The sequence below is a fragment of the Porites lutea genome, chromosome 6 (genome assembly GCF_958299795.1).
Source record: "Porites lutea chromosome 6, jaPorLute2.1, whole genome shotgun sequence".
NCBI lineage: Eukaryota > Metazoa > Cnidaria > Anthozoa > Scleractinia > Poritidae > Porites > Porites lutea.
This window is the reverse complement of record NC_133206.1, coordinates 2,751,595-2,766,663: the sequence shown is the minus strand read 5'-3', so window position 1 is coordinate 2,766,663 and position 15,069 is coordinate 2,751,595. Positions and strand designations below refer to the sequence as shown.

General features: G+C 42.7%; 2 protein-coding genes across 2 annotated transcripts; one reads left to right on the top strand and one right to left on the bottom strand.

Moving 5' to 3' along the window:
* Positions 1 to 740: 740 nt before the first annotated feature.
* LOC140942380 (uncharacterized) lies at positions 741 to 6,784 on the bottom strand. The gene has a single exon (XM_073391345.1). The coding sequence runs from the start codon at positions 6,360 to 6,362 to the stop codon at positions 1,173 to 1,175; it is 5,190 nt and encodes a 1,729-aa protein (XP_073247446.1). The 5' UTR covers positions 6,363 to 6,784; the 3' UTR covers positions 741 to 1,172.
* A 1,937-nt stretch (positions 6,785 to 8,721) lies between these two features.
* Positions 8,722 to 14,364, top strand: LOC140940892 (disintegrin and metalloproteinase domain-containing protein 12-like). The gene is made up of 2 exons (XM_073389857.1): positions 8,722 to 8,799; positions 11,911 to 14,364. The coding sequence occupies exons 1-2, from the start codon at positions 8,722 to 8,724 to the stop codon at positions 14,101 to 14,103; spliced, it is 2,271 nt and encodes a 756-aa protein (XP_073245958.1). The 3' UTR covers positions 14,104 to 14,364.
* Positions 14,365 to 15,069: the final 705 nt, after the last annotated feature.

Below are 15,069 nucleotides of genomic sequence, written 5' to 3'. Positions count from 1 at the left end.
CAGAAGGTAATAATACCGGAATCACTTTGTATGTTATCGGTAACCAAGTCAGTGCACCTACGCGAAGAAGGATCTAAAAAATGCTTCATTTCATGCTAAATATTCGCTCTACATTCCAGTGATTCTCAGTCGAAAAGGTCAAAAAAGGCTAAAACCATGATTTAATGCAACATCATTTACTCTAAAGAGGGTCAGCTTTTTCTCGTCTAAATCGAGCAAGAAGTTTACAGCACAACTATGTTCGACTCTGCGAGTGCTCAAGAAAAAAATTACTTGGTTAAAATAATTTATTGAAATAAAATTAATTGATAAATTGAAATAAAAAATGCGACGTCCCATTATGTGACAGGGCGGTAAATTTTCTTTCTTCGTTGTTTTTTTTCCCCTGTCCTGAATGCTTCAATGTGCCTACTCCAGTCTCAAGAAAGTGCTCATCCGGGCCAAGTTTGAGAAATTTAATGAATTGGAATGATCCCGATGAAGTGGGATGGTGGTGGGTGCTTGTGCTCTCTGGCATGATCACTAACTAGAAAGTGTTGCTGCGGAAACACCGTTTCTTTTAATGTGATTAAAAAATGAAACATTTGTTGCGCTGCGCATGAAATTTTTGTCCTGGACGCAAGAATATTTTGACCGATTTAAAAGCATTTCCGAACAACCGGGAAGCAATTGCGGCCGTAACACTTATGCGCGCGACTAAACTATACTGAATATTTGCACTCGTAGCCGTGCTTCTCTGTTAGGAATTGCCTCCAAAGCTGAACGATCTTCTAACACACTCACAGAAATCCCGATTCACTCGTTTTATTTCTTTCTTCCCGTCTCCTCTTGATTCTCACAGTACATTACATTTTCTCCTTTCTATTGTTCCTTTTTCTTTCAGTTCCAAAGTTCAATGCTATCAGGTTCCAACGTCACTTAACACTTCTTTTAAATCACGTTACTTAATCAAATGAAACTTAAACTCATGTTTACAAAGATAATGGTAATAAAACACCGCACAATTTCCGACACCCTCCCCCCATATGCCTACATTTAGGAGGCATATGTTGCGTTTATCTCCAGAAACTGAATCAAAACTAAAAGTTCTTGTAAGTGAAACCGATAAAGGAAACAAAGGATCAATGTTCAAAACTCTACACGGAGTCGTCTTAAATTCAAATGTTCAATGTTCAATTGGCTTGCTCTTCGTCAGCAATATCTTGCATTCGTACTCTCGCTGCAATTGCTGCGTCCCGGGTGGGTCTGAACTCTCGAGCCTCCGGGTTTAGCTGTTCCTGGGGTGTCAAAGGCGTCCGGTCGCACGACAGTTCCAAGGGGTAGAGATGATTTACTGCTCTCTCTAGGTGACCACCTCCCGCCCGCAGCTTAACTCCTCGAACCACTCCATCCCGGCCAGTGTACAGCTTCTCTACTATCCCCAGTGGCCATTTCCCTCTGTTTCGATCTTCCGAATGAACTATGACAACATCGCCAACAGTCAAAGTGCTTCCCTTCCCGTCATGTTTCAAGTTATGTCGCTCGCGAAGGCCTCTGAGGTACTCCTTGGTCCACCTGGTCCACATGGCGTCTTTACACCTTTTCATGTACTTAGCCCGTTTACGTAGATCACGAAGCTCACGATGTGGTTCCTTCTCTGGTAGGATAGTGGTACCGATGAACTGCATACTGTTAGGTGTGATCAAAGGTAATTGAACATCATCCTCCACGTAACCTAGTGGGCGGTTGTTTAAGGTCACTTCCACATCCAGGAGTACATCTTCAAGTTCCCCCCATCTGAGGCGACCATTTCCAATCGTTTTGTTAAGGGAACGCTTCACCAGGCCAACTAACCGCTCAAACTGACCGCCCCACCATGGGGCGCGGCTCAAATTGAATTGCCACTGGATGTTCTCAGTCGACAGGTAATGGTGAAACTGCTCATCTTGCTGGACTTGTTTTAGCCAACTTGCTGCGGCAACAAACGTTTTTGCGTTGTCCGAATAAATCTTCTCCGGCCTTCCTTTCCTGGCTATTAGGCGCTTTAGACTTCTTAGAAACTCGCTAGTCTCCATGCTCTTGCTGAGTTCCAAATAGAGTGCTCGCGTAAGGCTGCAAGCGTAAAGGATTATGTATGCCTTTCCTTCCTTCTTCTGGGTCACACGGTACTTGATGGGTCCCGCGAAGTCAACTCCGACAACTTGAAAGGCGCGATTTCCTTCGGTTCTGTCTCGTGGTAAATTTCCAGGTGGTGGTCTAGCAGCGGCCCTAACTTGGAAACGGCGACAACCATAACACTGCTTAATCACTTTTTTGGTCAGACGCCTGAGCCTCGGCACCCAATAACGCTCTCTGATGCGCGCCATTGTCAAACCGACTCCCCCATGCAAAGTACGACAATGGGCTTCTTCAACGAGTTTCACTGTGTAGGGGTGCATGTCAGGCAGATAGACGGGGTAGTGTCCCTGAACTCGACCTCGACAGACGAGAATCCCCTGCTCATTCTCTTTTAACCCCAGCCTTTGCCGGTCTTCTGTCACTTCATCACCTTGAATCTCTTGAGCGCGCTTGGTCCAGAACAGATGTTGTTCATTAATCTCGTAGGTTGTCAGCGGACCCGCCATTCTTTCTTGTTTCTTTAGGCGTGAATTTCGCATGAATCTCGCGGCCCAGGCGACAATTCTTAACGTCTTTATCAGGCTAAACTTTCCCAGTAGATCATCAAGGCAGTCAGTTGATGCAGTGGCTCTATTAAAAAGTTCTTTGGTAACTTTAGCCTCTGTTTGGCTCTCAGGAGTAGCGCTTGTCACGATGTCTGTAGGCCACCTGTCTTTGTCTGAAAGCCACTCCGGTCCTTGCCACCACAGCTTGCTGTCATCGACTTGCCCTCCTCGACTTCCCAGGTCTGCCGGATTTTCCTTGGTGGGCACATGGCGCCAATAGATCTCTGAATGCCCTTGTATTTTCATCACTCTATTTGCTACGAACTGTTTGTACTCGCCACCACCCTTTATCCAATGGAGAGCCACTGAGCTGTCCAGCCATCCATAGCACTGTTTCACGGGAAAACCCTGGAGCGCTCTTCCTACATTTGTGATAAGATTTGCTGCCATATGCGCCGACACCAGCTCTAATCGCGGAATGGTGAGCCCCTGCTTCGCTAGTCGAGCTTTTGCAGTAACCAATCCCTGGCTCACACCCGATGGCTGTCTCACAACTGCATGCACTGTTGCACACACTCCGTTCTTACTTGCATCCCCGAAGGCGTGAAGCTCGATTTCTTCAATCTGCTCTTGCGCACACGTTAAGGCCCTTGCTACCATGACCTCGGCTGGTAACTCCTTCTTCCATCGTGTCCACCGATTTGCTAGCTGTGGGGGTAGCGGCGCATCCCAGGCCACTTTCACGTTGCATACATCTCTGTAGATGAACTTTCCCTTGATAGTTAAAGGCGCCGCAAGACCAAGGGGATCGTAGATTTTTGCCAGATTACGCAACAATGCTCTTTTGGACGCGACTACCTCATTTTGAGGCAAAACGACACTGATCTGGTCTTCCTGTTTGTCCCACGGGAGTCCAAGCAAACCACCGGTCTTTGCTTTTGATTGGCCGAGCTGCTGTTTGGCAAACGTGCCCTCATCTTCGACTCTTCTTTCACTCCCTTCTAACTCGGCAACATTCGAGTGCCACTTGTGCAGTGTGAATTTAGCGTCCGCGAAGATTTTAATAGCTCCCTCTTTCAGCTGTTGCGCTTCGGGTACTGTTGGTTTCCCGCTGATCAGATCGTCTACATACAGGCTTTTGCGCAGTTCAGCAACAAGTTGTGGCATGTGAGTTTCCCAGGTTTCAAGATGACACTCTATCACTCCCCCGAGGAGAAAGGGAGAAGGCACAAGACCAAACAGCGCTCGAGTAAATCTCAACACTTCTACTTCAGAATGTTCGCTGGTCTTCCAATGAAACCTGAGTGCATCTCTCTCTTCCTCCTTGATGCGCACCTGGAGAAAGGCCTGTTGCAGGTCCCCAGTGATAAGGACTGGATGGAAACGCATGCGTACTAAAACACTCCACAGGTGATTTTGAAGCGGCGGCCCGGCATACAGACAATCATTTAAGCTTGGAACTTGGGGTTTCGCACTAGATGAGGCGTCATAAACGATCCTCAACTTTGTAGTTTCAGCTCCCATACGAATCACCGGCTTGTGGGGAATGTAGAATTCTTTTCCCTGCGGCGGATCACTTGCAACTTCTACTATTCCCTCGGACTTCTGTTTTCCGATGATCTCTGCATAAGTCTCGGTCACATCCAAGCGTCGAAGTCTGTTGTGGAGGTTGCTGAGCCTTCGCAAACTGACTTCTTTATTGTTCGGTAAAGGCGGGTGGTTACCTTTCCATGGCAGCGAGGCTTCATACCAGCCTTCGGGATGCCGTACCAATTGCTCTCGGAACTCTGCGTAGACTGCGCGCTGATCATGTTCAGGGGTATCTTCAAGCCCTAGAACGTCTAACCGACATAGTTCTGCATAGTCCACGTGACTCGTTTGGGTCAGCAGCATATTCCCGTGGTCAATCTCAGTTCCCGGTGACATAATAGTCCACCCCAGCTTAGTCTTCTCTGCCACTGGTTCCCCTGGCAGTCCAACGCGCGGCCGTTCGGACGTCTTGATCGCTGCATACTCGCTCGCCCCTAATATCAGATGTACTGGAAGATGTGGCTTAGGGTCGCAGTCCGTCATCTCAACTCCCTTTAGATGATCGTACGAATTGATAATCTTTTGATAGTGTGGGTTATCGATCATCAGCAATTCCCGTCTTTCCACCTTGGTAACATCAACGTTTAATTCTTCACTGCCATCCGTAGAGCGTACTTTGATTGTGGAAAGTTCTACTTCACGTGTGGTCGATCCCAGCATCATTTCTATTCGACGAACCTCCTTTGCACGAGGGCGCTTGGGAAGTTTCTCTAACAGCGCGGCCGAAGCATATGAACTCCCAGCTCCTGTATCTAGAAGTGCACGACACAGTACTCCCTCCACGCTTACTTTCACAACAGGATAAACTACACGCCCTTTGTTCCCGGTGGCAGTCATTAATTGGTCTCCTTGGTTGCAAATCGATGTATGATGTTTCTGTCCGCACTTCTGGCAACGCATTTTACTCTTGCATTCGGCAGCATGGTGTTTCGGCCCAGTACAATTAAAGCACATTCGTTTCCGCGCGAGCATTCTCTTCCTCTCGTCCATCGTGGACACGCGCGTGCAATCCCGCGAGATGTGATTGGCGTCATCACAGTAAACACAAAGGCGCTGGTTTCTATTTTCTGCATGGTACAGGGGAGATTTTTTCTCAGGGCGCTTGGGGAGCGTAGACTTGTTTGCGACGTTATTTTCTTCAGTCGCTGGGTTTACATCTCTCCATTTCTTCAGGGCCTGGGTCAAACGAGGTAGATCCCAGTCTTGCCAGTTTTCTTGTCCCCTGACCAGATCGGCTTTAATTCCTTTCAATTTGTCTAGCACGCTTCTTGTCATCCCGTTTACTCTCTCGATTTTTCCAAGTGTTTCCAGTGACTGGACGTTAAATAGCAGGGTTTTATAGAAAGAATTCACTCGGTTCGGGTCGGCGTTCGTCACGGTGGGGAGTTCCAGAATGTTATTGACGTAGGCGTTGACAATTTCACTCGGTTTCCCATACTCTTCCTTTATTATGTTTTTCGCTCTTTCATATCCTTCTGTATTTAGCGGCAAGCCATCGATATCCGCCCTGACTTTGGGCTCCACTAGCTCTTTCAAGTAGGCGAATTTTGTCACAGGCGCTAATTCCGTTTTGTCGATTTCGGCCTCGAATTTATTCCAGAACGGCGGCCAATTTGCAAGTGTTCCGTCGAATTTTGTGATAGAAAGCTTTGGCAGCTTTGCAGTCACGGTTTTCTTTGCATTTTGTTCTTGCTGACTGGCTTCTACGGCCTTTTGAAATCTCACTTGTTGATCTAACAGCTCACGCTCATGGCTCATTCGCTCCTCGTGTTTCATCTTCGCGAGGGCCATTTCCTTCTTATCAGATTCCATCCTGTCTGCCAGTCGCTTGTCTTCTTCCATTTTCCCCACTAGTTGTCTTATTGCCAAGGCCTTTTCATCCGCTTCCTTTAGAAATTTGTCGTGCTCTTTCACCCAAGTGCTGACCTCCTCCTCTGATTCACCATTTGTAAATTTCAGCTCGATAATGGATTCTTTCACGGTATGAGCGGACTGCAATTTAGACATTAATAGTGCCTCGTGTCTCGATATAGCTTCTGCGTTTTGGGAAGCGATCACTTCATCACTCTTAGTCAGAGAGAATCTTAGAGACAGAATCTTTCCGTTAAATTCTTTCGTAAGTTCCTCCATCGCGTTGGCCCTTTTCAGCTTTAGCGTTGTTTTGGCCGATTTGCCAAATCTCAGCGAATCCCTTGATCACGTCGCTATGTACTTGATTTTTCGCAAATCCCTTGCTCTTGTTTGAGCTAAAATCCCAATAGGTCCCGTCGGAGGTGCCAATTGTGTTAGGAATTGCCTCCAAAGCTGAACGATCTTCTAACACACTCACAGAAATCCCGATTCACTCGTTTTATTTCTTTCTTCCCGTCTCCTCTTGATTCTCACAGTACATTACATTTTCTCCTTTCTATTGTTCCTTTTTCTTTCAGTTCCAAAGTTCAATGCTATCAGGTTCCAACGTCACTTAACACTTCTTTTAAATCACGTTACTTAATCAAATGAAACTTAAACTCATGTTTACAAAGATAATGGTAATAAAACACCGCACAATTTCCGACATCTCTGAGTGTAACTGTGATATAGAATAATACCATCGAACTTCTACTAACGGCCACCTTTCTACCACGGTCAGTCCTTACATTCTCTCCGTTTTTTTTTTTAACCCACAACAACATCTCCTGAACTGTAAAGCCAGACCGACTTTCAGTAGAGTGCGCCACTGACATACAACCGAACTTTTTCACAGACTTTTAACTTGAGGAAGATCAATTTACAAACTAATGTACAAACTGTTACTTGACTCGTTTTGTTTTGATAAATCTCTTATACTTAAGATTTGGTAAATGTTTCATCGGATACCTTAATAAGGTCTACTAATATAAAGCATTTTAAAAAAATACATTTTATCGTCTTGACCCCGGTGATTCTCGCTGTGTTTTGTCTTTCCTTTGCCAAGCGCCAAAAATGGTGTCTACTTCCAATATGGCGGTCCAGTTTCTATAATAGCCTTCGCACTCTGTCGCCCATTGCAAATAGACGTTGCGGAGAGCTCCAGTGTACGCTATTATCCTAACGGAAATGAAATAAGGCTCATCGTTTGAAAGCTGAATTGTGGTTATTTCGCACGAGATCAGGGGCGAAACTTGTGAAGGAAGCAAAAAATGTGGAAGTAGTAACATTAAATAATATTCTAAGCGGGAACCGGATAATTTAGTGCACCTATTTCCGTCTACAAAGAAAGCTATGTTAGAAAAATGTGAAGTGAAAAAGCAAAAAAAATCTATCGCATCAGCCAAAGTTAAGCCCGGGAAACTATGTAAAAAGGTTTTATGTAGATCCTTTTATGAACTTGGTAGTGCCACATCAGCTTCCTGAAGAATGAATGCGGTTTGTACAATCGGCGGAATTTGCTACCCGTAATTTTTAAAACAAAACAACAATGGCTCTATTACGACTAAGTGAGCAAATAATTAGACAGTTTTGGTGAGCTGCGTGTGACAGATCGTTGGCACAGCATGTTTCTCTTTAATGGATTGTTAAAGGTGTCTGTATCATCAAGATAAGAATCTGATCGAAAGTCACTGACAAAATGATGTAAACTTTAATGTAAACTTCCAAGTCAGAGCTGATTCCATTGAATAAAACGTTGTTCCCTTTTATTATATTCGCATACTGTTCTTTCTGGGCTTCTAAGACAATAAGAAGATTAAGTGCAAACCAATTACCAACGGAAGAATATAAACAAACAGAAGATGAAACAGTTTTTATCGCTAAATCGGCACTAGTTTCACAGTCGATTTTCAGCTTTCGGATCTGACTCTTGGTCATCTATAACAACAGCTTTGTCCCTTTTTATCTCACTAATTTGTTCCAGTTCTTTCGCCGATGCTACTGGAGTGGCATGTTCATTATGTGAAAGTGCTTTGGCAGCGTAATTAATAGCAAGCCGCCTACAACAAGCTTTTAAAAATTTGAATTTATGTCCTATTAAATCAGGTCATAAGGCAGCGAAGGACGGTGACTGGCGCGTGAGGAGAACATTTTTTTGTCAACAATTTCCGGCCAGCGAATCAGACGATTCATAGATGGAATTTTCAGGTTTGAAACGTAAGAAGGGATGACTGTTTCGCTAAGTCCGCGATCTGAAAGAGACCATATTGAGCTGCTCGTTTCACATTACGAAAGATACTTTGCAGCTGACGAGTATATAACAGGCAGCATTCACATTTCTGCATATGACTCTAGTTCAGTCGCGGGTTTTTGACCTTCATCGATTCCGTTCAGTAAACACATTTGTTTATGAGAGAGGGATCAACGTCCAAGAAGCGATTCTCGAATGGATGTAACAGTGGTTTTGTTTCCGCTGTGGGTGCTTCAGTTTTTGGTCATACACTCCACGATTAGTTTTGAGAAGAGCAGCGTTAACCGCAGCTGGCTGTCTGACGGATTGGGCTTCACGAAACTAGATCGGTTAGATTTTCAATTCGTTATGCCCCGGTTAAAATACATCAAATCCGGAAAAACCAAGAACAGGAATCGACGACATTTGGATGAAGCAAATCAAAGAGTAAGTACTTGAGAGCTGATCTTTACAAACTATAGATTTGAACGTAATAGATAGACCTTGCCTACTTTATGCCATTAAGCAAGATCTGAATCACGTTCGTTAATCCTGTTTACACCCCCGGGCTGGTTTATGGGGGGTTACTTCAACCTAGGAAACCAGACGAGTATTCCGTTCACGCGTCTGTTAGCGATGTTCACGTTTTCATTTAGGATTTGCGAGAAGTATCAGTTTTGTTCGGTCGTCACAAGTATAATATCCCTCGTCAGCGAAAACAATAATATTTACTCTGCAACTTGTGAATGCAACTGAGATCCATCCACGCGATTTATGAGTTTCGCCGGCCCCTGGAGCCCTTCTGAAAGCTGTGGAAAACTGAATAAAATTGCAAATGGAATTTTGCAAAAGTTTGATGTTACTTTGAATACGAATTCCTTAATTATAATTTTGTTCTGTGTACACAAAAACCTTCTTTTTTTTTACATACAAAAGGAAGGGATGAAACATGAATTCAACCGGTATGGAGTAGCCAAAGAGTGCTATAAAATATTCATAATACGATTGGCCAAGCGTTTTATTTAACCGGATGTACTTCTCTGACACTTGCTAGTCGCTGAAAGAACAGAAATGACACATCAAAGAGTTTTATTGTTTGTTTTCGTGAATTCAGTCACATCTAACATGTTTACTTTCATTAAGCAAAGTACATGAGCGAAAAAGTAATTTGCAAAAACAGAACGGACTAACTGATAGGGATGCAATTTATAACTCTAGCCACTCAGCTGGAGGTCTTAATAGTTATAAAATAGATTTGTTTACATTATGCATCGTCTAAGAACGAGCTTAAGTCTGTGTAAATAACCCGATCCATTCAGCGTTTAATAGTTACAGGGAATGCTATAGGCTGGTATACTAAGTATGCTTGGTTAAATAACTAAAAGTCGACCATCGAAAAATAAATATTTTTATAACCGCAAGTGGAATTAGTGTTTCCGAAAATTATTGAGCTACCATATTATTTTCAGCACTTGAGACAGCCAATCAGAGAGCGGCGGTTTTCTTAGTAAGATCATTAAGCAATTTTTTTTTCGGCGTAACATTATTTTTAATAGTTGCGAAAAGTGGAAAAAGACATATTACGAACTAATATTTAATTCCATCAAAAAGTAAGGAAAACACATTATGTGAGCTTTGATTTGTATCGGTCACGCTTTACGCTGGGTTTCATGGGTGAAAGACACAGGAATTGGAAGCACCCAACGTCTTGAACTGTATGATTAAGATAGCACCACACGAAATCAGTTCTCCATAGTCCTTTATAAGAAGTTTACAACTGAAGACAAGTACTGTCTTGAACGGTCACGCTACATCTCTACATCATTTCATCCATAGACGCAAATGTTTTATATACAATACCACAATGTCTTATACAATAACACAATTAAGCCCCACCATCATCAGAAACTACCGCTCAGTATTGAAAAAGTAGCTTTTATTTGAATTGTCACGCTTCAGGATTTCACACATACTCAATAAAGTTATCTCTCTAGTTAGAAACACCTTCCGTGGCGTAATCAGTAACAAACATGACCACAGGAAAAAACAATTAGGCTCAATGCTAGAAGCACCTTGTCGGCATCAAAATAAACAGCACGGGTTGGCATTGACAGATTTTATAGGTTTTTAAAAGTTACATACAGTCTTAAAACCGCAATTCTGTGCTCTAACTGTCATAACCCTTACCTACAGAACTGGGTCCAGTTGTTCGAAGGCCGATTAGATATAGCGCTTAACCCGGCGTTAAATTTAACCCTGGTTTCCTTTTCTTGTGTTCAAAAGTATTTTCTGGGATAATTTTCTCTGTTATTTTAAGAGCTCCCAATCATCAACTTGCAGACAAAAAGAATTAAAACTGAAATGCTTTTTAAGCTTTCAAATCTGAATTCAAATTTCGTAGACACAAGGGAAACTTTTCACTTATGCTTTTCATAAACAACATGTTTCAAGTGTTCCTTCATCTTTCATTAAGTAGTTTTGTTTGTTATTTCTCTTTTGAGTCAACTAATCATTACTACTGGCATGGGTCTGGCTATCAGGCATTTAAACGACAGCGCAGTGTTTTTTAAAACACGCCTCAGAGTATATATCTGGTAAGACTGGTAAGTGAGTGAGCCACACCTAAGCCTCTGTATGGGTACCTGCACACGTCGATTTTGTTGCGCGTTTCCCATCAAATCGTCGGCTTTTAGGCGAAATCGTCACATATCAAGAATTGTTTTGCGTGGTAGCGCTACTCACACAGTAATTTTTAGGGAGTTATTATAACTCCAAAAATGGAGTAAACATTTTAGGTGCAGGATAACCCCTTTTTGGGGGGCTTTACTCCTAATTTAACTCCAAATTTGGGGTCATTTGTACTCCTGAAAAAAAGTTCTTTTTACTCCCAGTCTGGATAGTACTCCGAAAATGGGGATAGTTTTACTCCTTACATGGGTTGTTTTTAGTCTTTTCGGAGTTACTTTAACTCTGCAAGGGAGGTAAAAATTTTTGGTACAGGATAACTCCTTTTTGGGGGTTATTTTAACTCCTCAATATCTGGGGTCATTTTTACTCCTGAAAAAGAATTCTTCAAACTCCTTTTTGGAGTTAAAATAACTCCCCAAAAATAACTCCACTGTAAGGAGTTAAATTAACCGCACTAGAGGAGTTATTATAACTCCTTGAAAATTACTGTGCAATAGGAGCTCAGCGCCACCACAGCGATGACGGAAAAACGAAAAAAAATATTAAATCAGAGCAACAGGTTACTGAATAAGTAAAACAAAAACTCTGAACATGCAGCCGCTTTTTGGCAGATTTCCTTGCCATCACTGCAAGACTAAGGTTGTCAATTGATTGGAATACCAATGCGATCGTCGCTTTGATCTCTACGATCGTCGCTGCTTCAATAGTGTTAGTCCTTCGATTTCGTAGGAAATACCCATACAGAGGCCCACACTTCTGTGCATGCATTTCTGTAACTCAGTCAGCAACCAATAAGCTTTTTGAAAACGGCGGCAGCTTACTTTTTGAATTAATGTCAGCTAAATTTGTGAATTATTCTTTATTTTCCAGAGCGAAGCCTCGAGTATAAAACTAGAGATAACATTTACAGCCTTTCAACGAAAATTTACGCTGGACTTGTATCAAAACCGCGGACTTTTTACTTCGCATTACACGGAAAAAGAAGAACGCTTTAACGAGGGCGCCAATCACTGCTTTTACCACGGCACCGTCAGGGGTAGTGAAAGGTCGAAGGTGTCCTTAAGTACTTGTGATGGAATTGAAGGCCTGATTTACGATGGGCACATATCTTACTATATAGAACCACACCGGGACTTGTCAGACTGCCAAATCCATTTGTATTACCGAATCAAAGATCTCAATGTCAGTGAATTTGATTTAACTGAACAACGCTTAAAAAAGGATGATGTAGAAGTGATAAATAGCCAATGGCAACTTTACAATAGTTCGTCCAGATTTAAAGCCCATAGAAGAGTTCGTCGAGATGTCTTCACCGAAACAAAGTATGTTGAGATAGTTGTAATTAATGATCACAAGCAGTTTGAAGCTTCTGGTAAAAACCTTACTAAAACCAATTTGCGCGCCAAGCAGATAGTCAACATGGTGGATGCGATGTTCAAACCCCTTAATGTGCGTGTTACGTTAGTTGCCATAGAAACCTGGGACGTGGCGGACATGGTAAAGGCGGACGAAGATGCGGATACGTATTTGTCAAACTTGATAAAATACAGGAAAAGAGAACTACGTGAAAAGCATCCGAATGATGTTGCGCTGCTTTTGACGGGTGTTAAGCTGAAGGATTCTGTGCGCGGGAAAGCACAGGTTATGTCCATTTGCTCACGAAAGTCGGCGGGTGTGATTCGTGATTACAATATCAACGCTGCGTTTACTGCTAACACGTTTGCCCATGAGCTTGGGCACATTTTCGGCATGTATCACGATGAGGATTTACCTCATTGCGTGTGTGGCGCGACCAACTCGCTTAGTGGGTGCGTGATGAGCGCGCGAGTGGGTCCCGAGCCAGCCACGATCTTCAGCAACTGTAGCGTGAAAGGGCTTAACGAAGGATTGTCCCGAGGACTTGGCACATGTCTCTTCAACGTCCCAGACACCTTATTTGGAGGTCCAGTTTGCGGGGATGGTATCCTAGCACCCGGCGAGGAATGTGATTGTGGAACCGCGCAAGAATGCTTAGAGAAAGGGGACATTTGTTGTGACCATGTGACCTGCAAACTGAACGCACATGCGCAATGTGCTAATGGCGCCTGCTGTGAAGACTGCAAATTTAAAAAGAGGGGAGCGATTTGCCGAGAGAAAGTAAATGAATGCGACATCCCGGAAACTTGTACTGGATCTGCCGGAATTTGTTCTGAGGATCTGTACGTGCATAATGGCTACCCTTGTGCTAAAAATACAGCCTACTGTTTTCTTGGAGAATGTCAGACCCATGAAAAGCAATGTCGGGACCTATGGGGTAGTGATGCCTTGCCAGGCCCAGATAAATGTTATCGATATCACAACACTCGTGCCGATAAGTTTGGCCATTGCCGAAAGACGAGGAGAGGAAAATACCGACCATGCAAGCTTCAGGACGCGAAATGCGGCAAATTATGGTGTCTCGCAACAGGTAAGCGACCTGTCATAGGAATTCAACGAGATGTGTTGAGTTCATTTTGGCCCTTGGGCAATGAAACAATCACTTGTAAAGGAACCAGCTTAAAGATGGGCCTTGATGTGCCTGAGGCTGCGATGACACTCGAAGGAACCAAATGCGATGACGAAAAACTTTGTTTGAACCGAAGATGCGTGTCCTTGGACGTGCTTCTAAAAAAGACAACTCGATGTCCTAATAACTGCTCGGGACACGGCTTGTGTAACAACGTCGATAAATGTCATTGCTTCGATCCGTGGGCCGGAGTTTCTTGTAACGAAAAGTTACCTGGAAAACCAACATCCAAGACAACGGAAGCTATTAAAACAATGCTGTCTATTACGATGAAGCCACACACGGATAAGACAGAAATTGCAACTACGGGAATTTCAATTCCAGCTGATACCATGGGTTTAGTGGATGCCAGGGTTGTTTATAGCGTAGTTTCAGTAATTCTCTTTGCTCTGGCCGTTATTCTCATAGTGACTTTATGTTATTATAAAAAATGCTTCCAGTATCGTAAATTCGTGCCGCAGAAAAAAAGCAAGAAAGCAAAGTTTTCACCGAAAACAAAGGTTATAATTATAGAATAAATTTCAAGTGTACAGAGTGTAAACAGGACTGAGCAGGGGTCAATTAAATAAAACTTTTACAAGTGTAATTTACAAGTGTAGCCATTGTTTTAGAGTCTGAAAACAATAGGCACACTTGAAAATTACACTTATAAAAGTTTTATCAAATTGACCCCGGGTTCCCGGCTAGCTTGCGTCTGGATGAATCCTATTTCGTTACTTAATTTATTTATTTATTGTTAGAGGACGTGGATTAAAGCTAAGGAACCCCTGTGTACTAAAGACGGTTTTATATTTATTTGTAAAGTAAGTGGAATAAGTTAAATTAAGTCGATCGATTCAGGGGAGGCCAGAAATATAGTATAACTAAAGACCGCAGTACCTGGAAGATTGATTTGTCGAGTTTGTTGGTAAAAGTAAATTGCATCAACATAAATAATTTCTACCAACCCTTTTTCAGGTCTTTTTCTCTCGTTAGAACTCCTCAGTATGCTACACCAACATGGTAGTGTGTACTGTAACTTTTTGGGGTTACTTTTCGCTTCTTTTTCCCCATTTCGCCTCCGAGACCTCTCTGAACACGTTTCAAAATATTGAAATACGGATTTAGACAGATGTATTTAAAAATGCCTTTAAATTAAATAGTGTTAAACGTTAATTTGTAATTCAATTTATTTAATTAATTTTTTTTTTAACAAATGGAACCAAAATGATGCAAGATTTGTAAAGTACAGTAGGGGAAAGGGCTGATCCCCTGTTTTAAACCTTGTTTCTAAGAACTGTACCGCTCGGTTTGCCAACCCATTACCTTGTCAGAGTAAAGTCAACATGCTGTTTAAGCATTTTTTAGAATTAATTATTAGACTCTGAACATTCTTAATATTCATCTGGAACTGAACAGACATAAAGTTCTTGTTAGTCAAATTTCTCAGCAAAAACTGGAAGAAACCATAAAATGGAATAATAATAAAAACGTAGAGGGTTATA